Source organism: Pezoporus occidentalis, unplaced genomic scaffold (genome assembly GCF_034315485.1).
Source record: "Pezoporus occidentalis ecotype Australia unplaced genomic scaffold, CSIRO_AGI_Poc_V1 ctg23, whole genome shotgun sequence".
NCBI lineage: Eukaryota > Metazoa > Chordata > Aves > Psittaciformes > Psittacidae > Pezoporus > Pezoporus occidentalis.
Genome location: NW_026914180.1, coordinates 396,491 through 412,445, shown reverse-complemented (window position 1 = coordinate 412,445; position 15,955 = coordinate 396,491). Strand labels below are relative to the sequence as shown.

The 15,955-nt window shown below is 37.5% G+C and overlaps 1 protein-coding gene across 1 annotated transcript in view; it reads left to right on the top strand.

Annotated features, from left to right (window-relative positions):
• GHRHR (growth hormone releasing hormone receptor) overlaps positions 1 to 15,955 on the top strand; it is a 38,146-nt gene that overhangs the window by 8,435 nt on the left and 13,756 nt on the right. Inside the window, exons 2-3 of the mRNA XM_062621342.1 lie at positions 14,658 to 14,763; positions 15,348 to 15,455. Of these exons, the coding sequence (XP_062477326.1) occupies positions 14,658 to 14,763; positions 15,348 to 15,455 (214 nt within the window). The remainder of the gene's footprint in view (positions 1 to 14,657; positions 14,764 to 15,347; positions 15,456 to 15,955) is intronic.

The following is a 15,955-nucleotide window of genomic DNA, read 5'->3' as shown; positions in this document are numbered from 1 at the left end:
GTCTTTATCTCAAATTCCTCATGCCCCATGTTTGGCACCAAAAAGGACTGTTCTAAGTTAACCTTGACTGAAGGCCATGTGCCCACCCAGCTGCTCTGTCACTAACCATCCTCAGAAGGACAAGGTGGGAGAAAAGATGGAAGAAACTCGTGGGACAAAATAAAGCCAGTTTAGTAACACAAAATAGAAGGCTGTGCACAGAAGCAAAGGAACACAGATTTGTTCCCTACTTCCTATCAGCAAGCCATGTCCAGCCACTTCCCGAGAAGGCGGGCTTCAGTGCACATAGCAGTTGCTCCAGAATTAAAATGACACTATAAGGAATGCCCCCTCACTCGCCCCCGCCCCCCCTTTTTTCTTTTAGCTTTTATTGCTGAGCAGACATCATATGGAATATCCCTTTTGTCAGCTGGGGTCAGCTCTCCTGTCTGTGTCCCTTCCCAAGATCTTGCCTACTGACAGGCTATTGGTGAGAGGGGATATTGTAGAGACAATCTTGATGCTGTGGAGCACTGCTCAACAGTAGCCAAAACACTGGGTTGTTCTCAATACCTTTCTAGCTAGCAATACAAAGCACAGCCCTGTGAGGGCTCCTATGGGCAAAATTAACTCCATCTCAGCCAGATCAAATACATTGAAGGACAAGATCCAGGCTGAGATTTGGACACCTTATTTTCAGCATCTAAATATACATATGCAGGAGAATAAAATTCTGAGTTCAGTGCTTAATTTAGTTGTCTTAACATGATATTTGTTGACATTTGAAAAATCCCGGAGTACTGAACACACCTATGTTGATGGATCTAGGGAACATCTGTACTATTCCTGTGCAGATGGAAGTAGGATGAGCCAGAACATCTTAGATATCACTAGCCACATATGTTCAGGTAACTGAATCCCATCCCAGATGTCCGAACTCATTAAAGTTGATGAGGATTTTTTCAGTGTATCAGGAGGCAACTTTCAATTAGGAAGGGAAAAAAAAAGTCGGTGCCAAAAAAATATATTCAGGTGTCTCTAACAGGCAAGAGCCCAATCACACTGCTGTTCACTCCAGATCATGAGGCAGCAGTACTCTCTGTGCTTTCAATAAAAAGAGTAAGATTTATTAATGTGCACCACATAGAGTAAAACAGAACCACAGTCATGCCTTTCCCCTCAGCCATGGTTAACTAAATCTGCTTTTGTATGCATAGTACTGAGGTTCTGTTGTTTTTCAGATTTACTGATTATCTTAACCTGTGGCTGACGGCACAATCAAGAGAACATTTGGTGATCTTCCCAAGGCAAAAATAGGCTGTGCAATGGCTCAAATCAAGTTGAAATAATTTTGTAAAAGAATGGGTACTTTACAGTGTAGCTTTAATTGCCAAAACTTCATCCTAAACAAGAGTAAACAAAAGCAACAACAATCTTTAACAGTGATTAGAGCCTGGTAATGAAATAGCTATTCACCTTTTTAATTAAATGTTAACGTTTCTTCATCAGTGATTTTTGCTTATTGCCTGGTCAGGATACCCACAGTTTATTAGAACATAGGGGAAGAATACCTTAATACTGGCTTGTATGAAAATATAAAGGCAAACAATAGCTGTTTCTGTGTTGTTTTTTTTTTTTGTTATTAACATCTGACTGCTATGATGATTCCCTGTATTATACGTGACTATACTAATAATTGTCCTATTCTTTATTAGGATTTAGCATTCAGTACCTAAAACATCTTTTGTTGTAGGCTTTTCTGTCATTATTAACATTAGTCCAAAAAGTCTAATGTAATTATATTTTCTCTAAATCTATCTTAATTCTATTGAAAACTGTTATATTATTTTTCATGTTTTCTATTAATAATGTATATAAAGGATCAATAAGGCACTTATATTAACACAGAAATTTCTTCCTCGTAATGTGACATTGTACCTCCTCTACACCTTTCATGTTCACTGTTATTCTCACCACTAAAAAGGAGAACAGAGGGACAGATATTTGTGATAGCTGCCTGAGCCCACCATGTAAAGGTTTATGAGTGTGACTGACATTCTTGTTCCCCCTGAATAGCACTTTTTTCCTTTAGACAGTAACTGTTTCATTAATTTAGAAAAGTAGCATCATGTTTATACCTTACCCTGTTTCCTCTCTTCAGTGAAAATATTTTGTAATTTTTCAAGATATGTAACATTTATACAATGAAGTTTGTACTGAAGTTCATCTCAAAGTCATAGGCAGTACTCGCAGCTTTTAATATACTTTCTAAAAAAAATGGAGGAATTAAAATCATTGTTTCCAGTTTGATCAGCAAATGAATTAGTGGTGTGGGAAAGAAAATATTACGCCTTTATTAAATTGTCTGGTTTCTCTCCTCAAATTCTCATTTGTTTCAAAAGCCATTTGCTTTGTCCACCCCTGAAGACAACACTGTTGGCAGTGCACTTTAAGGATCAATGTCCTGTGACTGCTGTAAGCCCATCAAAGTATAGGGCAACAGGATTTGAAGACACTTCAAGACATCAAACAAGCCAGCCTCAAGGCAGTCTCAGTGATCACTCCCATGGGTGTTTGTATGATCTTTTACAAAAACTCTTCAAAGATGGGGAAACCACATTTTCTTAATTTGATTTACCAAAGTCTTTAACAGTTTTGCCAGAAAGATTTGTCCTGACATCCCATCCACAATTTTCCTCTAGGAGATTTAGCCAGTGTGTTTTTGTCCTATCTGACATGGGCAAAATTATTCCTGCCTCCTTTCCAAAGCTCTTTTTATAATACCAGATGTGTCATATAGCCCCTTCATCTTCTCTTCTGGCCAAATCATTGCTTTCCATCTGACCTTTCCCCTTATGCTGTAGTTTCCTGGCCTCTCCTCAAACCCTCTCCTTGACTCTAGATTATTTCCAGCAGATCCAAAGCTTTCTTGAAAAATGCTTGAAAAATAGTCCTCATCAAAGACTGGTCAAGTTGTTCTGGCAATCTGACAGGTTACCATCATGAAGTATTGTTCCATGGAGGAAATAAGTAGTACTCTCACTTATGAATCCAGTAATTTTGCCTTTATCCAGTACTATAACATAATTTGGTTTTTTTTTTTCCATCTCAGTATTGCTTTTTGCAGCTGTTTCTGCTATACTGTATTCAGAAATTATTAGTGTGGAAGCGGATTACTTTCCTTCACTGATGTAAGGCAGTGGTGAAGTATAACCAGCAGATAATGATGGATCGTCAATGTAAGGAAAATTTCTAGATCCTTCAAAGTCTTAATGAGGAACTGATTAAACGAGAATTAAAAAAGAGAGACATTTTGGACCAGAGAATAATAAGGTTTCTTTACAGGTAGGAAAAGGAATCAATATATATTAGAAATGAATGTTCTCTTTAGCTCAGACAACCTTTAATTTAAAAAGGAAATAAAATTGATTCAACTGAAAAATTTCAGAGCATTTAATACTGATTCCAGATGATAAATACCTTTGGAGATTAGTGTTTATTACATTCACCTATTGACATTAATACCAAATAAGAGAAATCAAGAGAAATTATTAAACAATTCAAGACAACAGATATCTCACAGAGTATACCAGAAATCTGGAAATTATCATCTGTAAAACTCATAAGATATATTGAGGTGCTTCAAATAACATTCTATTCACCATTTTGATTAAAATATATTTTTATTAAAATTTAAGTCAAATGTTTTGGTAATTTTTGTGTTGTGTTGAACAACCAATGGTGAGTATTAGACAATGGTTAATTAATCAAATGACTAATGGAAAAGTCAATCAAACTATCATTCAAAGCCACTTCAGAGAAGAATGCCATTCTCACCTCAAATCCAAAATAAGACTATTAAAGATGAGCAATGTGTTAATTTCTGTTATTTATCATGGCAAGAAAAACTGAAGTTTTGGTTTATGTTTATATGCAGTTTGTTGGGTTTTTTTTTTCAATTTAAACAAAGTATTTTCATTTTACATGCAACTTAATTTTTGTTTGGGTTTTGCTTTGTTTTAGCATTTGGTTTTTTGTTTGTTTTGTGTTTTTTTTTCTTTCCATTTTGCCTTTTCTCTGAAATAACAAATCTTCATCCTACAAAACTTCTGTTGGCTGTATTAAAAATCATAGAAAACCTTTTCCAGCTGTGGGTGATTGTAGGAATGTCTGATATCTAAATTTTATGAAGTGTGCTTGTATCAGTAAGGACTTTTGTAGACTACCTGGCAAAATAAAAAAATTCTTGTTATGTTACTGTATGTTTACTAACAGCCCTACCACTGAATCACAGCTTGTTTTTGTAACAAGCAGATGGAAGATTTTTACCTGTAGATAAGGAAATCAAGTCAAATATCAATGATTAAACCTTTGACCATACCAAAGATGAAGTCAGTAAGTGTGCATGAAAGTCCATATCAATCTATAGTTTTTCAGTAACAGGCTGCCATTAAAGAAAAACCTAAACAGCCTATTTCAATCATTTGTACAGATCATCTGCATGAGTTTATGTTTTCCTAGTTCGGCATGCAAAAAATTCTGCTTCTTTTCCTTTTTAAGAGAAGTTTTAAATACAGCACTCAAATGACAAGATACATGTCTGAAAACATCACCTGATGTTCCCTAGGTAGCCACAAGACATGGTTTCAGGTTTGTTACCATGCTGCCTGCCCTCTCCTAAAAATGACCCCAGCTCCTTTATCAGGGGCTGCCTTCTCAATTACACTGACAGCATTTAGGAGACATGGTGAGGTGGATAGGGTAACTGATTCTCCTGGGGGGAGAAGAATGTTTATTTCTAGCCTGGATCAACTCCCTGTTCCAATTCCCCACTATGCCCACAAATAACTCTGGCAAGGAGTAAGCATCCCAAAGACAGTTGAAAGGGAAAGGAAAGAAGTGTTGAAGCTTGCACTGTGGTTAAGTAGCTGTGCCATAGCTTTACTGCCAAGCTAGAAAATTTATCCCAGTAGAAACAAAATCAATCAAGCACATTGGTGCAAACCTGTAATATACAAGTGTTTAAACAGATTTAACATAAACAAGAGTACATTTTGTGCTATGTTTAAACAGCTTTAATTAAAACTCATCCGCTCATTTCAATGCGGTCAGAGCAAAATCATCACCCTTTTACGCTGTGTTGCAAAGAAAAATTCATTCTACTGCATAATTATGGCTCTGCATGTTTTTGATCTTCCGTATTTAAACGATAATTCAAGGCCCCCTCTATAAAACTTTTGAAGTTCTGAACTGTCTAAAGTTGCCCTGTTTCAATCATTCAATTTTTCCTCAGAAACTAAACATTTATCTGTCACGTCTGCACAACAAAATTTCCTATTCTTGGAGCTGTGGTTAAACGGCTTAGACCCAGCCTTCCTCTCCCATCCCCTCCCACACCTTTCCTTTAAATTTCAATAGTTTTAAAGAACTGTCATGGCAATAAGAGCCTCTGGGAGACAACGGTGGGCACTGGAATTTCCCTTTATTCCACAGCAGATTTGCCTTCAGTATTGCAAAATTCAGAGAGTGTGTGCCTGTGCATCTGATGTTGATAGACCCCATAAGCAGTCCTGAATCCATTTTCAATTTTAACCCTGCTGACTGGATTAGCAAGTCCAGGACAAAATGCTAACTGTAGCCCTTTACTCAGTTCTGAATTTTAATACATTCTTCTGGTCATGATCCTTGGGAAATATGGAAATATGAAGCTGTGGCAACGTCATGTCAGAAGCTTTGACTATTTAACTCACATTGTTTAGTTATAACTTTGGAAGGATCCTCTTTTATTTTTGTTTTGCTTTGATTTTATGTCAATGAAATAAGTTGCTGTTATTGTCTTTATTAGTTAATTGATAAGATTGTGAAATGCTCATTTATAGTATTAAGGTTTCCTCTAGCTTTCCATCATCATAAGACATTATTAATTGCTGTGGAAATGTTCTTCATAAATTTTGGACTGTATTGTGATATTTAGTGTTTCATATCATAGCTAAAATCTAGCCCTACCACAACCACCCCGCACCCTGTGTTCTAGGATTTGGTGTCCAGCTGTGCATGTTGCTGGAAGAGACAATTTACTCTCACCTATTTACCTGTAACTGCATTTGCATGGTGGTTAAGGTTAAAGCAGATAGATATATAAGCCTGAATCTTGTTTAAGGCAAATCAGGTGTATAAGAGCCCTGAGTTCTCAAGGGTATGAAGAGAGCACAAGGGTTGTCTAAAATAATTAGACCCTTGCTCTTGTTGCCTGGGGAAATCCAACAACTCTGTTCAGCGAGACCATCTACCTTTGGTAGTTTACATTTATTCTTTTTGTGCTAATTCACTGCATAGTAACTTCCAGCAATCAAATCAGATTAATTGGTTTAAAACGATGAAGATTTCCATAGACATTTTCAAAAATGGTTTGAATAAAATAAATAGCCACATTTCATCTGTATGTGATTAAACATCCTTGTAGCTACAATAATGGAGGAGAACTTCCAGAGGAAGAAAAAGTACTAGAAAAAAACCAAGAGTTTTGGGTAAGTTTGGGATGCTGTTCTGTGTGTAAGACGAGTGTAGAAACAGGGCTGGCAGGAGCAGCAAGCTGTTGTGAAATTAGCCAGTATCTTACAAACTATGCGAGTTGGCAGCACAAACTAAAAGTATTCTGCAAAGAGCAGCCAGAGAATCCCTGAGAGAGCTGTGAAAATGTCAGGTTTTTTCCTTTGGAAAGCCCACAGGGAGAAGCACACTTCCACTGTATATTCAATCTCTCCTTTGCATCTCTGCTGTCCTAAGGGCAACCCAGAAACAACTTGGCAGAGGAGCTGCGTGCAATAGGCAGTGCGTTAATCATTGAGGCGATGAGTGGAGAGAAGATGTAGTAATTGCTGACCTACCAAGTGCTCAGGTGAAGTGTGGGAGTGGTCTTGCAGGGGTGGTGGTAATCAAGACTGAAAAACTAGGATAGAACTGGTAGGAAGTGATAATTTTTTCTGAGCCTGTGAAATACTGGTCTTTCAGATGTACTTTTATGGTGAAACTATGAAGCTCAAAGTTCTGTAAGTTACTGAGGCAACTTTTCAGTTTCATTAAAAAAAACAAAGTCCTTTTTCAAAGGAAAAAAAAGGACTTATAAGCCCTTTAGACTTGTCTTTTGTCTTAACCACAAACAGCTGGAAATTTACACAGAGCAGCGACAATAGGAAGGAACTCATTTTAATGGAATGTCTGTGCTGCAGATTGACAGAATAAGGATGAAAATACAGAAAAGCCAAGTTTTCCAAAACGACTTACGGTCATCAGAGCTCCTGTATGATTGCTTTCAGCATGAAACTCCTCTATACCAATGCTCATTCTCCCTCAAAAATGAAAGCCTTCTCAAATGTCTCGCATAGGGCTCTGTATGTGTTCTAGTACATTTAAATGTGGTAAGTAATGCGTTCTGTATTTTTTATAAACATGACTTTAACAGCACTGAATAAACACATATAATGGTTGAGATTGGTGGCTAAAATGGAAAATTCTAGCACATATAGCAAAATCTTACTCATAGGCAACATATTTTTCTAATACATATACCAAAAAGTGCACCCCCATGAAATGTGAGGTGTTACTCATGATTCATTTTGAAACTCTAGTTGATATGGCTGCATAATGCATGATTTTTGGACCATTTGTGGGATAGCCTAAAGACTAGTAACCTCAAAAACACTGACACATTACAGGAAACTTGATGTGATACATTACAGGAAACCTGATGGATGCTCAGCCAAAGATTTTGCTTTAATCTGGAATCTCTTTGGAAAGGAAAGGAGAGGAAATATGTCTTAGTGCTGTAACACAGCCTCTGCTGGCACGAACTTGTGATGGCAGCACCAGTCACTATGGCTTTATAAGATTTTCAAGGAATATAATGATATTAAGTATTTGTAAGACAGTTGAAACTCCCTGTTGCAGTCTTACTAGTGAAAGCACTTTGCTTAGTGTTAAGATTCAGGATGTCTACCTCCTCAAATGGTAATATGAGGTAACCATTAAAACACTGGTAAGAACCGAATACTGTTGCCAGACATAATTTTGAAGGCATGTGGTATGGTGAATTGAAACTCTGTAGGTTTAAATTATCTTACCAGCTTTTTTAATAACTTTACCTGCTGAAACAGTAAATTTAACACCATGGGCTGAAATTTTTCCATGCTATACCTCTGTGGGGAGGTATAGCCATCTATCAGTTCTTAGAATTCTGTAGCTTCTGAAAAAAAAATGAGAATTTGTCCATGGTGAGTACACTCATAAGTGTTTATTTACAAGGTCTAGAGCTTCATCCTTCTGAACTAGATGATGAAAATTGGAGGGAATGCAGCTCTAATTTCGTTTTAGACAGCCTCATGAAAGCTTGCTTAATTTATGCAAGGTATAAAGCTTTGGAGAAAAATGAAATAAATTCTTATGCACACGCTGAAAGGAAAGATTGCCAATTTCATCTCTCCAAAGACACTTTCTTTCATTGCACATACTCAGTTCCATCACAGATCCAATCTACAACCAAGCCATGAAGGCTTCATCTCCACAGATATCTCCAAACACAGGAGAGTCCCTTGTAAGTACAACTGTAGTCTAGGAGCTGGGAGACCCCTTTCCAAGGTTTCAGCATTATCCTACACAAACTGGGTAGATAAGCAGTAAGAGGTTGTTTGATGTAACTGCAGAAAGATGAGCAGGGAAGATGAAAGAAAAGCAGTGTCAGAGGTGATCACAGGGTTGTAGGATGGACCACTGTGAGAATATGGGAGCTGGCATTAAAAACTGATTTTGAGGAATGACATGGTATGAGAATAGAAGAGAACAATATTTTAAAATTATTTCATGTCTTGTGTCTCTGATTTTCCAATGTTAATATGGAATTTGAAGTCATTCAAGGTGGTATAAATTGATAGACAAGCTTTCATACATAAAAAACAGCTGGAATAGAGCTGACCTTATGATGTCTAGGCATTAGATATTTAGGTCTGAGTATTTCCAGAGTGGGATTCATCTGGCTTGTCCTAAACTTGAGATGAATGAGCTGAGTGAACACATTTCTGAATTTTCACTAGAGAAGTTGACTAGTACAGATTTAGACACTAAAGTATCAGAAGTCTGAAGCAAAGTAAGAATAGCTTGTGGATTTTGTCTGCAAAACAATGTCCAGCAGGTACTGAGCAGAAATTATGTTCTCATGCTTGTGAGTAGGTTTTGATTCTGTATTTTAAATTATAGTCCCAACGTCATTATAAGCCATACAAACACACCCACAGAGATACACTGAAGCCACACTATGAAATGTGTTTTATTAGAATAAATCGACATTAACATTAGCTGTTAGGAGAGGGTTTCTCTTGTGTCAACCACGTTGTTTTAATACAGGATTAACAACTTGTGGAGCTGTCCGTTCCTCCTAAAATAGTAATGTGTTGCAAAGAAAGAAACAGGAAGTTTCTTTGACAGGAGGGACAGAATTCCCATAATCTTGGGATTAATCACTGAATTCATCCAGTCCAGTATTTGAGCATGCAGCAAAGTAAAAAAATGGAAAGCAGGTTAAATACAGCTTAGAGAATTGTTAATATTTATTTCCCACTTAACAATACTGTTACGTCACTTCTGTGCCAAAAGAGAAATGCTTCAAATCAACAACTGACAGGACAAAGGGAAGTCAAAAGCAGGTGAAAGATGTTAAGAAAAGCTAAAGAAATGAAATCTGACTCTTGCTTTGGAGCATGAAGTTTAGTGCTTTATACCACTGTGCTCTGTACACCCTGAATCTGGCAGTGCTTGTAAGTAATTGCATGAAAAAAAAGCTTTTAATTTATTGTTTTTCAATAATTGTTAGTTTTCTTCTTGGAGCAGATGGTCAAAGATTTACTTTTTGCATGAGTCTCTCTTTATTTGCTTTGGATTCCCGTTAAACAAAGGAAGATGCTATGAAAAGTGTGAACAGCGGCAGAAGGGACACACATTGTAGGAATTAAATATCAATGCATTTCACTGCTTTCTTACCACATGCTCACTAAGGAGAAACAACATAATTGGCAGAATCCCTCCTTTTTGTGTCTAGGCTTTAAAAGATAAGGACAAAGAAGAAAACAAGGAAAACTTATGTAAAAGCAACTGAGTTTTAAGAGTTTTCTTAGATTTCAGAGTAAGCAGTCTTATTAGTTACAATTTCAGCTGCCTTGTTTATAGCATTAATGTTATTTAATATGTGAGCAGCTGGGATGCTACAGGTAACAAAAGAGTTAAATGAGCAGGGGTACTTATGGCAGAATCAGAACTATCCAAATACATTAAAAAGCATAGAGGTCTTGCTCATATTTTGCTTTGGACAAAGATTAGTAAACCAGCATTCAGGATCACACAGATATCAGGAAAGGTCTGTGAAAAGTGGGGGAAGGATATTTGCTTTGCTTTTAAGAGTAATTCCATTTTGAGCATCTTCCTTTTGTGATCCCTTTGCTGTATCCTTTCCTCTTGCTCGGGAATCTTTTTGCTGAAGAAGCATTTAATAAGCACAGCAGCTTGGTTTTGTGGGTCAAGAGAAATAAAACACTGTGAAATGACTAAAAATACTTTTTGCTGATGTGAAGCTATGATTCCTTTGTATCATCTGTGTGACAAACTCCACTTCCCTCCAGTGGAAGTTGATAAGTATAATTGCTCATAAGTAGAATATCAGGATCCAGTCCTAATAACTATATCACTGAAAGTCTCTATGAGAACTTGAGCCATTTACTCAAGAGACATAGCACCTTCTATAAAATTGGATTGTTTATAACACAATTATGCGCTCATCAAAACCATGTTTATGTGTAAATGTATAATAAAATTCTCCTGGAGTGTGTTACATATCTTTTTATAATAGAGGATAGGTAAACAACTCTTATTTGAGTAGAAAATGGTGGGAAAACTGCCATCTGTTTTCATTGTCGGTATATCTTGGTAATACACTTTCCCTGGAAAAGCTGAACTTTTGGAGTAGCTTTAAATGCTAAAGAGGCTGACTTGCAGCTTCATAGATCATGATTTTTTTTCTGTCATTGCTTGTATGGTGCCTACGGTAATGTGAAAAGAATGGAAATATTAACCCATTCTGATGGGAGAAAATGGAGGAAGAGCATCATTCAGATTTTGCATGCCATTATGAAAACACTGAGAATAATTTAAAAAATAGAGGTTTACTTTCTTATGTGTGCATTTCATGTCCCTCTTTAGAGCCTGATGTGGAAGAGGGTTTTCTCTTGTTTTTGTTGCTGGTTATTTCTTTTTTATTATTATTTTTATCACATTAAAAAGCCTTTCAGGAGAGGCCCTCTGACAAGGGCTGATTTTTGGCAGTTATGCTAATCCACAGCTCCATTTAATACATTAAATGATGGATACAAAAACTGCAAATTCACATTCTGTTTGGAACACATCAGTGTTCATTTTAATTGCAATTTAGTTTTTCTCATTAGCAAGAAAATTTGTATATATTCAGGAGGACAACCTGGAATATTAGCTATGGGCCTCTCAAAAAGATTTTCTATTTTGGCTCCTGTTGTGCAGTTCCTATAATTTTTGGCCTTTTAAAATTTTACTGATGTGGCAAACAAAAAGATTTTATGGAGCTTCGTTTCTTTATGGATCCTACAAACCAGAAACACTTGTTTTATTATCAGCTGAGCTACAAGGCAAATAGCTCTGGCATAATGATCTGTGCACAAACCTGCACAATGTCAATAGCCGTAATAAGTGGTATTCTTCTAACTCAGTTCTGAAGCTCAAATTTAAAAGTAACCATGAATTTAACAGTCAGGGGAATCCTAATGAATTGAGTCTAAACCATAGCTCATTCCATGCAGAAACACATATAGAAAATAATTCAACTGATCTATGCACAAAAATGCTAGTTTCTCTCCATTATCCTTATGAAAGGAACCTGAGATGACTAGATCAGATAATGATGTCTCTGTAGATGTAGACACCAAAGGGAGCTAAATCACAGACTTTTATTCTTGTCTTAAAGAATGTCACATACCTCTATGCATTATTTGATGATTCCATAAATGAGCAGAAGGGAAAGAGGTAGAAAATGAGATTAAACAAGTAAGTCTATAGATGTTTTCAGAGTAAGTTGGAACCTGATTATACACCTTGTTTGGGAATACTATTCAGAACTGTTTGGAAAAAGTAAGAGTCTGTTAGATGTGGTCAAATACTCTAGGGGCTGAATATCTCTAGAACACAGCCTAGGAGTAGAATAAATCTTTTTTAGTTTATTTTTCCTGAGTTTCTGTCATAGCAGATCTTTCACTCAGTGTTTATTCAAGCAGCAGTTAGTTCTGACTTGAATATAAACTGTGAGAGGATCTCTTAAGGTCAGGCCTTCTTGAGGGAAGAGGTAATAATTTAAATACTTGCCACTTGATCAGTTTCATATTTTCATTTGTGATGCATGTGGTGAAGTGTCTTCACAATCCTGGAGACTTAGAAAGAAAAAGAAAAAAGGGTTTCCTGCACTGGTGAATAAGCCAAACAAGCTTTGCTCTTGCCATGAACATTTCAGTAAGCAAAGAGAGTTTTCATAGGCATAACCTAGTCATTTTTTTGCCAGGAGAAATGATTTAGGACTGCACAAATGGGTACATTTCCTGCCTACTGAGGTTTTTCTGGGCACAGTTTGCTGAACCAAGGGCATGTTGTAAAATATTTTTTCAGTAAACTGGTTGACTGGTTTTTCTACTGACTAATAAAGCTATTTTTTTGCAATAGCTACCATACATGATAGGTAGTGAGCTTTTCAGCATAGATGAATTTCATTGTCCAGGGTGAGTATAAGAGAGAATATGTTTGCATCAGAAGAGATATCAAGGTGTCGATGGCATTCAAAACAGATGCTAATATTCTGTCATCCTGTCTGCAATTGCACATCTTAGCAGAGTTTTTGGGCTCCCTATACTACCTGCTTTTACTGATTGGGGCTGACATCACTGAGGCACTCCAAAGAGCAGATCTCCATCTCCTGGGGTTGAGGCAGTGACTGGCCCCTGTTGTATCCATTCATAGTTATCTTCCTCTCAGAGAACAAACTTCGTTCAGCCTTGAGCATGGGAACCTCCTTTTCATGAGCATGGGAACCTCCTTTTCATTGCTGCCTTAAACTGCAAACTGACTGTCTGTAAGTTTGGCAGAAAAAACATCCTCCTAAAAGTGTATTAAATGGGATGCAGACTATGTCCTTGAAGGGCATACATGCGGATACATGCCATTTTCAAATGCGAGGGTCCAAGCCCCATGAGGCTGTACAATTAATCCTGTATTCCCCAGAAGCCTGAGAGCCTCAAGTTTTTAGACAATATGCAGTCCAAATGCTCTGCGGACCAACATGAAATATGGACATTAACATGTAGGGGAAACACCAGCTTATTGGAAAGGATAAAATCTGCCCTATGAATAAACTGAAAGACAGGTACTTATTTTTCAAATTCCCTGAATATTAATCTTACCTAGGTGGAATGAAACTGAGCCATATACTAACCACCTGTTCACAATGCAAGTCTCATCCTGAGTTTATTTTCTGCTGTGTGTATCTATGTCTCTATATCCATATTCACACATACAGAGCACACTGGCACCAATGGCCAGGGTGTAGAGCTAAGATGAGAGTGCGTCTGATGACAACTGGCCTTCTGGGACTGGGGACAATGGCTATGGTTGTACAAAGCATATATTGCTTCCTTTGTGAAGAAAATATAGTGGGTACAAAAAGGTAGTGCATAGTGGGTACATCAGTTGTGGTGTGCATCAGCCCACTGCGGAATTTGTTCTTTAGTCAAAGTACTTTGGTGGCCAAGATACTCTGGATGCCTCCTAATTCTATTGTGGTATCCATCTAAGCATGAGTCTGAATAAGAACTAAAGCAACTAAAAGGTTCTTACTGTTAAAACACTGAGTGCCAATTTTTTTCTTTATACCAGCACACCAAACCAGCAAAAGCTTTGGTGGAGAGGTTTCTTCCAAAGGAAGGAATTTTGCTTCCCACCCTGTGTAAAGAAAAACAGATGGCAGAAGGGAGAGAACAGGTTCCCTCCTTTTGGGATGAAGAGCTCATTTAGAAGACAATTTTGCAGTAATTGTGTGTGGTTTCAAGATATTTCTTCAAAGGTTGGAAGGGGCATGTCTATGCTGAGGACCAGGTGGGCTCTGCAGTATGCCCTGAAGTGCCAGGCTCTTCACTGTTAAGAAAAGGAGCCTCCCTAAGTGCATGCTGTCTCCCTGGGCCCAGATGTATCAGGGCTAAAGTTAGGGTGCAAACAAATCCTGCACTCAAATCCAGGTCCTAGCAAATATTCGTTTTCTTATAACATAGCCATAAAATCTTATAAACTTCCAAGTACGGAGCTGTAGCTGCCGTCTTCTGACAGCTATACTACCAAATAATTTACTCTGATGTAAAGTAGCACAGCTCAACTACCTTTGACAGAGCTCAGCTGGGTTCATCTGCAAAACCATCGCAATTTATGCAGAGGCAGTGTCATCCTTTGACTGCTGAACTCAAAGCTAGTGTTCTATGTCCTTAACACAGCCCTGTTACTTCCAAAATTTGGTCCAGAGTTAAAGGCTCGACCCAACCCCTTCTTTTAATCATCTGAAACTCCTCTCCCTGTAGGTTGCTGGGAATGTCCACCCAGAATGTGATTTTATGACAGAGCTGAAGAAAAAGGAGGCTGAATGTCTAGAGGACCCAGAAGAGCATGGAAATGCAACACCAGCAGGTATCCATGTGTGAGAGAATAAAAGACAGAGAGAAACAACACCTTACCAGAGTCAGAAGACAACCATGCTGCCAATGTGCATGTCCAAGTGTTTTACTTCTTGTCCCACATCCTTGTTCTGTGATCAGCTTTCTTCCATCTACTCCCAGGCATCATTCACTTTCAAATCTTTTTTTCAAAATCAAAAATGGATGGTCAATCCATCTGAGTGAATCCTTGCACCCTTGTCCTATTCCTTCCCCAACTGAATGATATCATGGCACCACATTTGCTCTGTGAGGGCAAGTGGATCTTTAAAAATAGTGTAACCCCTTAACAAATACTGTCATGTGGCCTTTCTTCCACCAACTTTTGTCCCACAGTACATTTCCACTTGTTGCATTATGTCTGAAAACCCACCACATTCTTACACAAGGGATCTAACTAAAGCAGATTAAATAGTCCCCTGGAGGTGTTTGTTTCTCAATATAGAATAAAAATTGTGACTAAATTATTTTTATAAAATATGTAAGGGGTGGAATGTCAAAGTCTAAAAAGGTTTGCGTTTTTATTGTACTCAACTATAATTATGCTTTCTACCTGAGGTTGCAAGAGAGCTTGGGACAAATTACTGTGCTGGCCAGAGGCAGATACTGGAGACACTCTTGCCTTACCATGTCCAAACATCCTTTTTCACTTCATGAAGGAGCCAGGTGATGTACTGTCATGGTTGTACTCCTAATATTGTGTTGCATGCCTGGCAAAAGCATTTCTAAAATGGTGGATGAAGGCAGAGAATTACAAGTTACTGCTCTCTATTTGGATCAGAACATTACTGCAAAGATTTCAGTAGGATCTGAAGGAGCTTATCAGTTCTTTTCATATTTTAACTGTATACATAACTGTATATAATCATAGTCTGTGATGAGGTAGTGAGCCAAAGAACACTGAAATCAATACAGTGATTTCTATTGGTTTCCATAGACTTTATGATCAGCTTGTTGCATGAGTTCTTCACAGGTCTTGTATGGTGGTAGTTTAAGTCAGAACTTAAGCATAGGGCTTTATGAAATTTGTGCTCTGATTAGGGTGGAATGAAATGAAAGGCAGAAGAAAGAATAATGTGATTGTTCTTTAAAACCAAGAAGATACAAATTTTGTCATTGAAATAGCATATGTGTTAGGTCAAATGCAAGACTGCAAACTAATGCTC